At 35.4% G+C, this 13,859-nt stretch overlaps 1 protein-coding gene and 1 long non-coding RNA gene across 3 annotated transcripts; one reads left to right on the top strand and one right to left on the bottom strand.

Moving 5' to 3' along the window:
- The first annotated feature begins 4,533 nt into the window (after positions 1–4,533).
- On the top strand, positions 4,534–9,060 carry LOC18437545 (TCP family transcription factor). 2 transcript variants are annotated; one of them, XM_088846876.1, is made up of 3 exons: positions 4,534–5,977; positions 6,764–6,863; positions 8,449–9,060. In XM_088846876.1, exon 1 carries the CDS (start codon positions 5,034–5,036, stop codon positions 5,757–5,759), a length of 726 nt encoding a protein of 241 aa, XP_088703002.1. In that variant the 5' UTR covers positions 4,534–5,033; the 3' UTR covers positions 5,760–5,977; positions 6,764–6,863; positions 8,449–9,060. The 2 variants fall into 2 exon arrangements, with proteins under 2 accessions (XP_088703002.1, XP_088703001.1); XM_088846875.1 differs by lacking the exon at positions 6,764–6,863.
- Positions 8,851–11,800, bottom strand: LOC148780288 (uncharacterized). The gene is made up of 2 exons (XR_016040914.1): positions 9,462–11,800; positions 8,851–9,322 (listed from the first exon to the last, which is right to left on the bottom strand). It is a non-coding gene; the product is annotated as an uncharacterized LOC148780288 (long non-coding RNA).
- Positions 11,801–13,859: the final 2,059 nt, after the last annotated feature.

Raw genomic sequence — 13,859 nt, 5'->3', positions numbered from 1 at the left:
TCGGAAAAGGCTATTTTAATGTTGAAAAACCCTTTAATTGATCATCTCAACATCGAGATGTATAAATATGAGAAAAAAAAAAAAAGATTTTTTGCCTAAAAAATAGTACATCTTGCAACAATTTATCTAGACCATTAATTTTTATAATTTTCATATGTTTATAAATATACTTGATTTTAACCATTTTAGGAGTTAACAAAATTATAATCGGATATGAAAATAGATTTTCAGATTATCCTAAAAAAATTTTACACCAAAATTACATGTTATGATAAAATTTGGAGGTGTACCTTAATTAGATTGTTTAAAGTTGAAACCTTATAGAAACCACGTCCTTTAAAAATTGCTCATCATTTTGGATAAGAATTGGTGGGTATTTGGCCTACTATTGTTCGAAGTTGAGAATTTGCCAAAATCAAGTGACTTTTTTGGTTTTGTGAGAGATCAAGGCGACTCACTCCGGGATCTAGGCTATTCTGTCAAACTGGTTCTCACTTGTTCTATTTTTTATTTTTAATTAAAAATTATTATCTTATTTTTTTAGATTAATTTCAAAACAAGATAATATATATGATTCTAAAAAGGGATTGTATACAATGCGACCATTTATCTTTGATACACGGTGGTTGCAATTCTTTATAACCATTTGATGTGAAATTTGATAGTTTGGATGTGTCACAAAGTTCAATAAAATTTCTTTTAAAATTTGAGTTTGACCAATGGAATAATGACAGCCACCCGATTTCACATCTAATAGTCAGGATTAATATGATTACCTCGTATCAAAGGTAAATAGTCTCATTCCATACTTTCCCTTCCAAAAACATAAAAAAATAGACGTAAAAATGGGCTAATAAAACAAAGTGCGCACATGTTTGGATATTGGCTTTTCAAACTCATTTTTTGTGTTTTTTTGGGTACATGGGAGTTGGATTTATTCTAAACTCATTATTTTTAAAAAAAAAATTATTTATGCAAGTAGTATGAGATAACTTTGGATTTTGGGTGTTTAAATATACTCTTTTTTTATTTTATTTTTGCTAATAATCTACTAAAAACTTTTATAAGTGGGAGATGGATTCGGATATTTGATGTCCAACCCATTCTCTTAAGATATTTCACAAGGAGGAGATGGATTCAAACATTGAGTGTCCGAGCTCACTCATTTTTATTTTTATGTAAATTGAAAAATGATTAAGAGATTGGGCATTTGACTTCACTCGAATTTTAAGAGTGAGGGACCATGTTAGACATTGGGTATGTCAATTATGAGTAGTTTGAGAATAAAAAATGAAGGAAAAATAGTGGGTATGTCAATTATGAGTAGTTTGAGAATAAAAAGTGAAGGAAAAATAGACTTTTACATGAAGGATGCAGTTTCTATAGGGTCTTAGTCCTTACGAAAATAAAATAAAACGTCATCTAGAATCCTCATCCAATAAGCACTTTGGGCATTGAAAATATTTATGATAGCTTTAAAATTAAGTTCCAATAGTGATTATAAAACGTGAAGATAAAAAACAATACATATCTTGTAGATCCGTAAATACTTATTTTTAGGGTGAAATGGATGATTTAGATAATATCTTTAATATACACTATTTTCAAAGCTTGAAATCTTAAAATTTTCACAACCCTAATGGTCAAGGCTGAGTTGATCCATTTGAAGGTTTTATGATTCTAAAATTGTAATTTTGGATGAGTTTTAAAGTGAGACTTTCCTTAGCCCTATAAAAATATTTTCCTTTTATAAAATACAAAATAAAAAAATTCCATCTTTAACATAGATTTGGAGATTTATTTGATATTTTATCTGAAAATTTTCAGTACTTTGGAAAACTTATTTTTTTAGGGATGCAAACTCATGGACAACTGACCACGATGCCAGTTTTCCAAAATAAATGGTAAAGATAGAGTCTCCACCCCTGCATCCTCTCTATTTAGCATGGCCCCGGCGCCACAACTCAGATGGGTTTTCCAAATCAAGCGCAGAGAGAGTGAGAACGACATAGAGGGAAGAGAGAGAAACATGGGGTTTATAGAGAGAGAAAGAGAGCTTGAGTCCATCCCTTTCTATATATATAGTATAGTCCAAACAAAGAGCATCTTATCATTATCCAAACTTTTAATATGTTTTAAGATAGCACTAACTAAGAATATTCAATACTACATGCTCTCCCTTTTCATAGATTCACAATGCTGGATCAATGAGCCATTCATATATGTGAAATGATTTATAGCATTGCAGGAGCACTTGCTCACTTAGTATAGGGTTGGCATTGGGTCGGGCCAGCCAGCCCTGGAGACATGGGCTGCCAAACGTGGAGGCCACCACAATCTGAGGGCCGGTAGGCTGGGGCTACAGGGCTGGCCCTAGGGCCAGAACGGGCTGTCCTAGCCCAACCTTTTTTCTTGGCATGACCAAATCTAGGTCAGGACCTGGGGTTGGGCCAGGCCCCTTCGGTCCAGTTTGGCTCGGGGTCAACGCTGGCTGGCCAAGTTTCGCTCATTGTCTTCTATAAAACCAGGCTAGAATATTTTGAGGATCCTAAATTTTCAGTACGTAATTTCTAGCCACCACCCTTTCGGGTCATAACATCTAACCGTCACCCTTATGAAAAAAAAAGAAAAAATGTCACCCTTATGAAAAATAAATAAAATAAAAAGACAAACAGATTATACACTCCATGTGTCAGAACAAGTCCCAAAATTGAACGTGGATTGATGTAATCCAAATTTCTATATCTAAGCGTTTAAGAAATAAAAAACAATCTTTTTTTTTTTAAAAAAAATCTTGATCCTTTAAGTATGGAAAATTGTTTCATGCGGGTTGGACCGTATTTCTACAACATGTAGTCCAAGAGGTATAAAGCATTTATCTTAAAGATGGATGCAAATAAGTGGTCTAACTAAAAACAATTGTAATAATTGTCCAAATGTTTTTTTAATATAATTACTATTTTTAATTCTTAAATTTGTTTTAGTTTTTCATATTCATGAAGAGTAAAAACATTATATTATCTAAAAATTAGGATCAAATTATAAAATTATATTAAAAAAATGTATTTATTGCCCAGCCTGCATTTCTACTGTATGCGAGCTGGAAGTATAGAAACCGTGCCCTCTATTGTATGTGGGCTGGAAGTATAGAAACCGTGCCCTCTACTGTATGCGGGCTGGAAGTATAGAAACCGTGCCCTCTACTGTATGCGGGCTGGAAGTATAGAAACCGTGCCCTCTACTATATGCGGGTTGGAAGTATAGAAACCGTGCCTTTTAAGTATTGGACCCGGTTTCTATGTGGCGAAGCGGGCATATATACAAATCCGGGCCTCTTAATAAATCTATTTTTGGGATGGATTTTAAGACTTAATTTTTAAAAACGCATAATACCGTGGAGATCATGAATACGGAAAAAAAAATATTTAAAAACTAAAAATAATAATTTTAGTAAGAAAACATTTGGACGGGTTATCTTCCATTGTTTTTGTTTTTAAATGAAACACCCTATTTGCGTCCATCTAAAAAAAAGATGGATGCTTTACATTTTCTGGACTGCACATGTAGAAATGCGATCCAGCCCGCGTGAAACAATTTTCCTTGAGTATTAGCTTGATCTCAAAATAAAAAACATTCCCCGGAAGCTCGTTTGCCTGAAGAAGGTAATAATACACAGTATGATCTTGCGAGGGCATGCAAACTAAACGCTCATGATATTCCGAGATATCAAGACGCGCACTATTGTAATCATACGGTCCCGATATCTCAAATGACCTTCGCCTCCCCTTGATCTCAGCCGTCCAAATCATCTTACGGTTGAAGCTAGGGTTTCGCAGGAGCTGCGTCGAGCCGACACGTGCTGAATATCGACTTTTAGAGAGAGAGAGAGAGAGAGAAATGGGTTTTAGAGATGAAAAGAAGAGAGAGAAATGGATTTTTAGAGGGTGAGATTGGGATTTAAAGAGAGAGAGAGTGGCTTTATCTGGAAGCAACCCACGCAGCGTTGCCTTGGCCTGAAGCGCACGGTCCCATGAGGCCCACGTGGCCTTGCCACGGTCTCCACCCGCCAAGCGCGCTCAATGATTAGCCTCCCTTCCTTAGAGGGAGAAAGTTAGAGAGAGAAAGTAAAAAGAAAAAGATAACGAGTTAGGTCTTAGAGAGAGAGAGAGAGAAAGAGAAACCCTAACGAGAGGATGGAAACCCGGAAAAGAGCGCGAGATGTGAACTACACATTTAGAGAGAGAAATTGGAGATAGCTTAGTGGGAGTTATCCTGAGAGAGAGAGAGAGAGTGAAGACCACAAAGCTTGAAACAGAGGTTGGAGAGGATGGAGAGTGATTAATTGAAATCCAGTAGGAGAGAGAACCCACCTCAACAACTGGAACCCCACAAGAGAGAGCCCGACCCCAACAACTGGAGAGAGTAAACCCCACAGATCAGAGCAAGAGAGAGAGAAATCTCAGGCTCAATAGGAGAGAGAACCAAGACAGAATAGGAAGCACCCAACGTAGTGTGAAACCCACAGGAAAAGAGAGAAAAACAGAGACCCACATGAGCGAAACATACTGAAACCCCAGAAGTGAGATCAAACACAGGAGAGGAGAGAGGAGAGAGGAATACACTGAAACCCCAGAAGTGAGATCAAACACAGGAGAGGAGAGAGGAGAGAGGAATACACTGAAACCCCAGAAGTGAGATCAAACACAGGAGAGGAGAGAGGAGAGAGGAATACACTGAAACCCCAAGAGACAGTAAGATATCAAGCAAAGGGGTGCGGAGAAGAGAGAATAAAGAGGCGACCCCAATCCCCAACCCATCAATCCAAAGGCCACCACCACCACCACCCCACCAAAAGAGAGAAGCAGTGTAGAGTGACGATAATTGTAGCCAGAGAAAATCAGCAGCAGTGTGGAGAGACTGGAGAGAGAAACTGTAGAGAGAGAAAGCCACCAAGAACCACCAAAGGAGAGAAGCAGTCTAGATAGAGAACTTAGAGAAATATCGTAGAGGGAGGAAATCAGCTGCGGCCAGCCATGTCTGCGGACGGCGCGGGCAACGGCTCCCTCTCCTCCTCCGACCAACAACAGCAACAGAGGCAGCACCATCACCATCAAAGCCAAGGGGCGCAGCATCATCACCATCAAAACCAGGGGGGCGCATCATCAAATGTTCTCTCTGTAAAGAAGGCCCCGTCCAAGGATCGCCACTCCAAAGTGGACGGACGGGGCCGCCGCATTCGCATGCCGATAATATGCGCTGCCCGTGTGTTCCAGCTAACCCGAGAGCTCGGCCACAAATCGGACGGCCAGACGATTGAGTGGCTTCTCCGCCAAGCCGAGCCGTCCATAATCGCGGCCACCGGCTCAGGGACGACTCCTGCAAACTTCTCCTCCGCCGCCTCCGCCACTGCCCCCAAGGACATAAATGTCTCTTTCAAGGACCACAATTCCCAGGCTACCCCCGCGTTCAAGGACCAAAATACCCCTTTCTTATTGGGCAAGAGACTGAGGCTCGACGACACAAAAGACCAAAATGCCCCTGTTGCACCCTCGGCGGGTGGCGCCGCCTTCTGGGCCTTGCCCTCGCGGCCGGAATCTGGGCAAGTTTGGAGCTTTGGGCCGCCTGAAATTTCGGCCAATCGCTTGGGCAATTATTTGCCCATAGGTCAGCCTTTAGTGGGGCAGGGGCATTTAAATTTACTTGCTGCCCTGTCATCTGAGCCGTCGGCTTCTGGCCGCCGGGACGACGATCACCGTTGATTTCGTTTGGGGTTTTTCCGGCAGGTTTAGGCCGTTTTCCGGTTGTGGCGGGGTAGAGAAGGGGGTTGGGTGGTTTTAGGCTTTTGGGTGGTCGTTATTTGTTTCTCTCTGTATCTCTTAGGTTTGATTAGAGAGAAAGGAGGGTTTGGTTTGTTGTTATCACCATATTCTTGTGTCTCGCGCTCTCTCTCTCTGGGTGTATGGATCGTGCCCGCTCTGTAAGTTTAATTTTCTCTGTATTTTTTGGGTTTTTTTTTGGGATTTGTTGTTATATTGCAAAATAATGTTTGGTTTTTTTGAAATTTTTTTGGTTTTATTTTTTAGTTGAGGTTGGAATGATTGTATGTATGGATTGTTTGGGTGTTCTAAGAGTGAGAAAATAAAAGTCTAGGTGTTCAGAGGATTGCTTCTCATCATTTTTTGTCTTTCTAAAAGGCTAATTCCCTGTAATTTTCTTCTTGTTTATTTGGCTTCTTGTTTATTGGGCATTTGTTGTTATATTCTTCCTTGTTCTATTGAATTGTGGTTTTTGTTGTTATATAGCGGAAAAAATGGCTGCTTTTTTCTTTTCCTTGTTTTTCTGTGTAATTTATGTTGGCGTGAAGGACTTATTTGTGTCATAGTAGAGAGAGAAATAAAACTCTGTATGGATGAAATCTGAATTGTTGGTTGGTCTCCTAGAGTGAGAAAATAGAACTCTATGAATTGTTTTTTTCCTAGAGTGAGAAAATAGAAAAGAAAAAAGAAAAAAAAGAAAAAAGAAAAAAAAGAAGAACTTTTCCCATGCTCACTTGGCCTCAAATACCTGAAATATGCTCTCTTCCCTGGATTTGGCATGACCCACTGTACCAGAATTGATTTTCTTTTTTGTACATTCTGAATTTTAAAACATTTGCTGGATTTACATGACCCACTTTGCTGGCATTGGTTTTCTGGTATCCATATCTACATTCTTAATTTCTTACAGTTGAGGCTTTATTTAATATTGCCATGTGTTATTGCAGTTCAAATAGTCTTATTGTATTTGCACAATATTCTCTGATCCAGCTGCCATACACAGAAGAGAGATGAGTGGTTCATTCTGTTTGGACAGGCCATGCTTAGGTGGTTGAATTATTGATATTTCTTTACTCTGACACCCATTCTCATATGACATTGCCTCCATGAAGTAGAGGCTTTTAAGATTTGAATACAGAAAATCCCATAGAATTCTCCAACCCTCATATGTATTTATTGTGTGTTAAGAAAAGGGGTGGAAATATCAGTGGTGCTTTCTTCTTTATTAGCTTTTCAGTGGCTTCTTTTCTTTACTATTTTTTGCTTTCCTTTTTTTTTGGAGAAGGGTAAGCTTAAGCATGTTTTGAACTAAGTCATGAGATTTGACTTAAATGGGTTCATGCCAGTAAGCTATGGGCTAGAACCCAATTGACATGGAATCTTTTGAAAGCCTCAGCCTTAGCCTAGCCATGGCTCTCCTTGTCTAGAGCCTTGGCAAAATCTTCTTTTACACTTCATTGACAGGGAAATATAACCTTGTTTTCTTTGTTAGATTTTGCGTCCAAGAAAAAAACTAAACTTCTAATTAGAAGACTCCTGATCTATTTAATTTCGTAAAATCCAAATATTGGAAAATGCTTCTACGCTGAAGAAAATCATAGCAAACTATCAAACCATGTGCATAAACCTCAGCACTTACTTATATAAGTATACTCTGTATGGTTTTGAGTTATTTTTTTGTCGAAATTTACTGCTACCATGGCTACTGGGGAAGTTCAACTTTTTTTTTTTTTTTTTTTTGGGGTCTTTTTTCTTTATTTGCCCCTCAAAATAGTTATTTTTCTTCTTTTTTTTTTCCTTTTTGTGTGTTATTTTTTTTCTTCCCATTCATTTTTTTTTTCCTTCCCTTCCCTTCTTTTCTTGTTTGGTTGGTGATAAGTGTTTTTTTCTAGTGTTTAGCCTTGAAAAAATCTTTATTTTAAAGTATATTTTAAGGGAAATATAAACTTGTTCTTCTCGGAGAAGAAACATTTCGTTTTTTCCTTCCTTCCATTCTTTTCTTTTTTCCTTGGAACATTATCAAGCCTTGAAAAAACCTTTATTTTGAAGTATATTTTAAAGGAAATATGACCTTGTTCTTCTTGATTAGGTTTTAGGTTGCAGAAGAAACATTTTGTTTTTTCCTTTCCTTCCTTTCTTTTCCCTTTTTCCTTCCCTTCCATTATTTTCTTGCTGTAACATTATTAGTGATAAGGTTTTGAAGTATATATTAAGGGAAATATAACTTTGTTCTTCTTGATTAGGTTTTATGTTGCAGAAGAAACATCCTTCTGATGTAATGGACTCCGAGAATAAACATTCTAATAAAGAGACTCCTAGTCCATTTGATCATTCTTTTCTTGTTTGGAACATTATGAAGCCTTGGAAAAATCTTTATTTTGAAGTATATTTTAAAGGTTAAAAGTTTGGAACATCCTCAGAAAAATCCTTATTTTGAAGTATATTTTAAAGGAAATATGACCTTGTTCTTCTTGATTAGGTTTTATGTTTCAGAATAAACATTTCGTTTTTTTCTTTCCTTCCATTCTTTTCTCTTTTTCTTTCCCTTCCATTATTTTGTTGTTGGAATATTATTAGTGATAAGGTTTGAAGTATATTTTAAAGGAAATATAACTTTGTTCTTCTTGATTAGGTTTTATGTTGCAGAAGTATGTTGCAGAAGAAACATCCTTTTGATGTAATGGACTCCGAGAATAAACATTCTCCTGGTCCTAATGATAATGGACTCCGAGAAGAGAAGAAACATTCTAATCAAGGGACTCCTAATCTATTTGATTTAGTTGAATCTAAACTTCTGGTAGTGATGATGTAATAGAGACTCTTAATCCATTTGATTTAGTTGAATCTAGACTCCTGATAGTGATGATGTAATGGATCTAGACTCCTGATAGTGATGATGTAATGGATCTAGACTCCTGATAGTGATGATGTAATGGATTTCGAGAAGAAACATTCTAATCAAGAGACCTCTAGTCCATGGAAAATGCTTCCAAAGCTAAAGAATATCACATTTATCATCAAACTATGTGGTGTAGCTAGAAATCAGCAAGCCACGATGAATCACTTAACAGAATTGTTACTACATATCATTGAAATTTTATTGATGTGGATATGTGAGCATTACTGAGGCATTAGTTGGAGAAAAGGCTTTAATCGGTCTTCAACCTTCGATTACACAATTCTTTGTGTTTGAGAACTTTGTTAACTATAGAAAAAGAAGTTTATAATATATATTTTTTGGAGAGAACGAGATTACTTGGTTCCTGGATATAGCTATTCTGATATAGTTAGTTTGGTGTGTTTGATTTTCTCTTATATTTTCAGTAAGAATTGAACTTCACTTCTCTTTTACACCAAAGCCTATCAAATCTGATTCTTCAGCCTTATTAACATACCGAGAACAGGTGAGAAACAAAGAAGTTATTGTCATAGCAAGAACACCTGAGAAATGAACACCTGTTTTCTCAGAAGTTATTGTCATACCGAGAATAACTGAGAATGAACACCTGATAAACACACAAGTCATTGTTAAATTGAGTAGTTTTACCTTGTTCACCCCAAACAAAAGGGGTGAGGGATTTTTTAGTGGTTATTGTGGTTTGCTTGATCTGAATACAGAAATTATAGTCAAATTAAGTAGTTTACCTTGTCTTTGAATTCATAGTGGTTATTATGGTTTGCTTGATGGGTTTAGATTTGAGCTGATGGAATTTTTAGTGATAGTTTGCTTGATGGGTTTAGATTGGTTTCTTGGTAGCTTCAAACTTGGTCAATTAGTAGCAGTCCCCACGCATTAACTTGTTTGACATGAACTTGTTTGACATGAACTGTCTAGTAATCGGTCACTGATGAGTAATTTCGGCCACTTCTATTGGCAGTTTACGTTGGCTAGCTTTCCTTGGCTATGAAAAAAATGTTATTGTCTATGAGAAAGGGGGGAGAGTGCTGTCACTGATGTGTGTTAGATCATGAAGTAGACACCAGTATTAGAAATACCTCTCAAAATTGGCCTTTGTGACATGATATATTTGTGTGCACAATTCAAAAAAATCCTAGGAATTTCTACAGAGAGTTCAAAAACATGGGACAAGAAAAAGTCTTTAACTTTGGAAAGTTTTTTGTTTTTGGGGTATTTTAGTGGGTTCGAGAACTCTTTCTCTTGACCTTTTAACTTTCTTAAGTGTTAGACATAAATTTTTTTAAGAACGGTGAGGATCGTAAATTTTACCTTAGCTTGTCCCATACCCAGGTAAAGGCGTTTGGTAACGTAAAAATTTGTCAAAAACTTATCATGAATCCTAGACGTACAAGCCAATCCCATTTACTTGAGAAAAGAAACGACGATGATGATGAATTCACTGGGGATTGGGGCCCTTACTGTGTGTAAGAATGGAGTTTGAGATCTCTTTCTTGGGCCATCGGAAGTAATATTACTACAATTTTTTAACTTTCTAAAGTGTTAGACATAAGTTCAACATTCTAAAGTACTAGCAAAGAGTACGTGCTTTGCACGTGTTTTGAGTTATCGATTGTGCCATGTTCTTATTTTTATATATGTTCAAGAAAATTTTAGGATTTGTTTTTTTGAAATTTTTACGTAAATTTAGGATTTTTTTTATTTAGAACGTCTGCTGCTAAACTGGCCAAAAAAATGTATATTGTTTTTATCTGCTTAAAAAATAATTATCATTAGTCATGGATCACAAAAAATTTAAAGTAGAAGAAATAAAATTCATGATTGCATTTTTTCTATAAAACTATTAATCATTAATCATAAATAAATATTTTATTAAGGGTATAGTTTGTATAGAGCCAAGGCTCTAAACAATCCAATTAGAGCCCACCTTTCAAAAAATAATATAGATCGAGTAGATCTATGAACACTTGAAAATATTGAAAATTGATGGTCCAAAAAATGCATGACAAGATGCATTATTTTCAAAACTTGAAATCCATTTTTTTTCTCATGTACATGCATCTTGACGTCGAGATAATCAAGTTGATGATATTCGAGCATCAAATTTGAGGTGAGCTCAAATTTGATTGTGTAGAGCCTGGGCTCTATATAAACTCTTCTCTTTTATTAATATAATTGCTATTTTTATTTTATTAATAAATAGACGTGCAAGATGACTAAATAATGAAATTCATTTTATCAAAACAAAATATATCACTCATCCTACTCCAAACCCGTGAAGATCTATTCTTTGGCCACTTAGTTATAAAGTTATGAAAGAAAGTGAGATATACTTCTTTAGTCTCCTCCAATACCCAAACATATTATGTGGTTTAATATAATCACCAGTTTTTCTCGCTAAACAAACTTATCTTCAATTTTTAGTTTTTGAATGTTAGTCTCACAAAATAGCTTCAAGTTATATAGAGAAATGAGTAAGACTTCAACAAAAAAAAAAAGAAAAAATAAAAACTTATCACAATAAAAGCATGTTATTCCAAAACCTATCATATCAAAAGTATATGATTCCAAATTAAAAGTCAAAAGCTCACCAAAGGAATGACAAGTTTATATGCCCCATACACTAAAATTTAAACTACAACTTAGTGAGATTGCTATCTTCATCACATTTTATTAAAGTAAAAAAATGTTAAATATAGAAATAAAAATAATGATCAAAATTAGCAATCCCCAATGTTATTTTTGGTGAACGATCTGCTCTACGATTAAAGTTTTGAACCACTAACTACTACCATTCATGTCATTATGAAACTCAAGATTTATTGCCACCATAATGTAGACATCTTTTCAAATTTAATCTTATCTATGAATACACATACCCTGGATCACACTATTCAAATACAATATAGGACACACTGAACTACAGTCAACCTTACCATAGTCCAACCCTAAACATTCTCAGAATATGCAAAAGATTCAGGATATCCTATTTTAGTAAGCTAAATATCCTTACAAATCCAAAATCCTGAGCATAGGAAAATAAATCACCCACAATACGCAGGTTCGAGTGAGAATTACAAGATTTGTTAAACCGATTTTTTTTAATCAAAATTGGCCCCCAAAAAATAAAAGATATCAAATTTTAGAAAAATCTACGAAAGGGTGCCTAGGTTTCTTCTTTTTTTATTGTTTTATTTTCTATATTTTATCTTGTTTGATTGCTTTATTTAATTTTATCACCATTTAATTTTATTATTTTGGTAGTCATGTTATTATTGTTTTCTTTTACTTTTGTTTCTTCCGAATTTTACACTACCTAAGCCAACTCGGTTGCCGATCTGAAAAGAATAGCTCTTTAAGGCTTATTTATCTGTAGATCTGATTTTGACGGAAACACCTCTCTCGGCTCTTTAAATATTAATGTTAGACATGATATCAGACATATCAGATTTTGATTAGTTTGGTCAGCTTCAAAATTGCATGAAAACACATATCTATCTTATACCTGGTGTAATCTACAAGTGTATTATATAACAAAACACCAAGATACATAGTATTCAACTTTTGCACTATTTTACATCAACCATCCGTGCATAAAAGTATTGCCTAATATGTTCCGTTAAAGAACACACTTTATTATTGATTCATAATAAAGTATATTATGTATTTAGAATTTAATATCTACTTTTAAGTAAGTAGATTAAAAGGAAAGAAATTGAAATATTTTAAATTATAAGAAACATTCTGATCAGATGGCCAATTTATGATTTGAAAAAAATACTTTGGACTGAAATTATATAATAGCATGATTTACAGACTTTTGTTCATGTGATTTTTGTTCACATGAATATTTAGGCATATCTGGCTTCAAAAGTATGGCTAGTAGGAATATAATCTATTGTAAATCCCAAAAAGAGAAAAGTAAGAATCAAACTTGAGATGTAGGCTTGCTAATATTAACTCGAGCCCAAGCTCTTCATGAAATAGGAATATCCTTGTTGTGCATGATATAATTCAAAATATACAATTCATTCGTCCATCTGCATGTTATTTTGTTATCCACGTAGCGCCAGACACCCAACAGCAGCAACAAGAAGAAGAAGACGATGATGATGACTGAATCATGGGTAAATTGAGTTATTTTAAAGAGTAATGATTCTATAAGACCATCTCCAACCCATGTGTGTAGGAATCCAAAGGATCACCATTAAAGTTGGCATGGATCTCTAGAAAAGTTAGCACATGGGTGTAGGACTTGACTTTTCTATAGATCTATGCCAAATTTAATGATGATCCTTCGAGGTTTTACATACATAGATGGGAGAAAGTCCTGTAGGATTATTTTTCTATTTTAAATTGAATATTATAACACTTTACAAAAGGTCATTTCTATTTCCTTTAGAGTGTTTTTCTATACGTAAATATTTGTTGTATGTAAGTGTTCACCCATTGGGCCTATAATAGTAAACTTATCACTAATAACTCTTTAAGTCTCATAGGCTCCGCTTGAATCAAGAGTTGAGCTTACATTTAGAGCTTCATACCGAATATGATATATACTGTGCGAGCTTCATATAAATTTTATGAAATTATTGCTGACAAATGGGCCGTATCCATGTTACATAGCTCTCACTTTCATAAAAGCTTGATATGTTGTTGGGGCTGAACTTTCTGGTTATGTTAGCATTGACTGCATCAGTTATATATGCTTGCCATTGTTTAGAAGGCAAGATGTCACATAAGTCCAGATCAAAAAAAAATATTTGTATAATTGATGATCCAGAATGGTGTTTTATTTATTATTTTTATTGGATCAGGTTGGAATTTGGACTATTTAATGCGTGACCTTCCACGGAATCATAATTCAACTACATTCTAGTTTATACTAATTTTTTTCAAAAAATTATATGACCAATGTTTCTATGACCAAAAAAAAAAAGAAAAAAAGAAGAAATGTAGTTCATTATATGACCAAAACGAAGGCTTTTTTTTTTGGTGAGTCATTGGGGAGAGGGCTCTAGCCTTTGGTAAGAATTGAGCCTAGGATGTTGCGTTGCAAATCATCAAGCGCTAACCAATTAAGCCCGAACTCTTTTCTTAAAACTTTCACGTGAGAGAGAGAGGGG

Source organism: Amborella trichopoda, chromosome 9, assembly GCF_054954075.1.
Source record: "Amborella trichopoda isolate Santa Cruz 75 chromosome 9, AtrichopodaSantaCruz75HAP2 v2.0, whole genome shotgun sequence".
Lineage (NCBI taxonomy): Eukaryota > Viridiplantae > Streptophyta > Magnoliopsida > Amborellales > Amborellaceae > Amborella > Amborella trichopoda.
The sequence above is the reverse complement of the archived record's forward strand: the minus strand, read 5'-3'. Positions and strand labels throughout refer to the sequence as shown.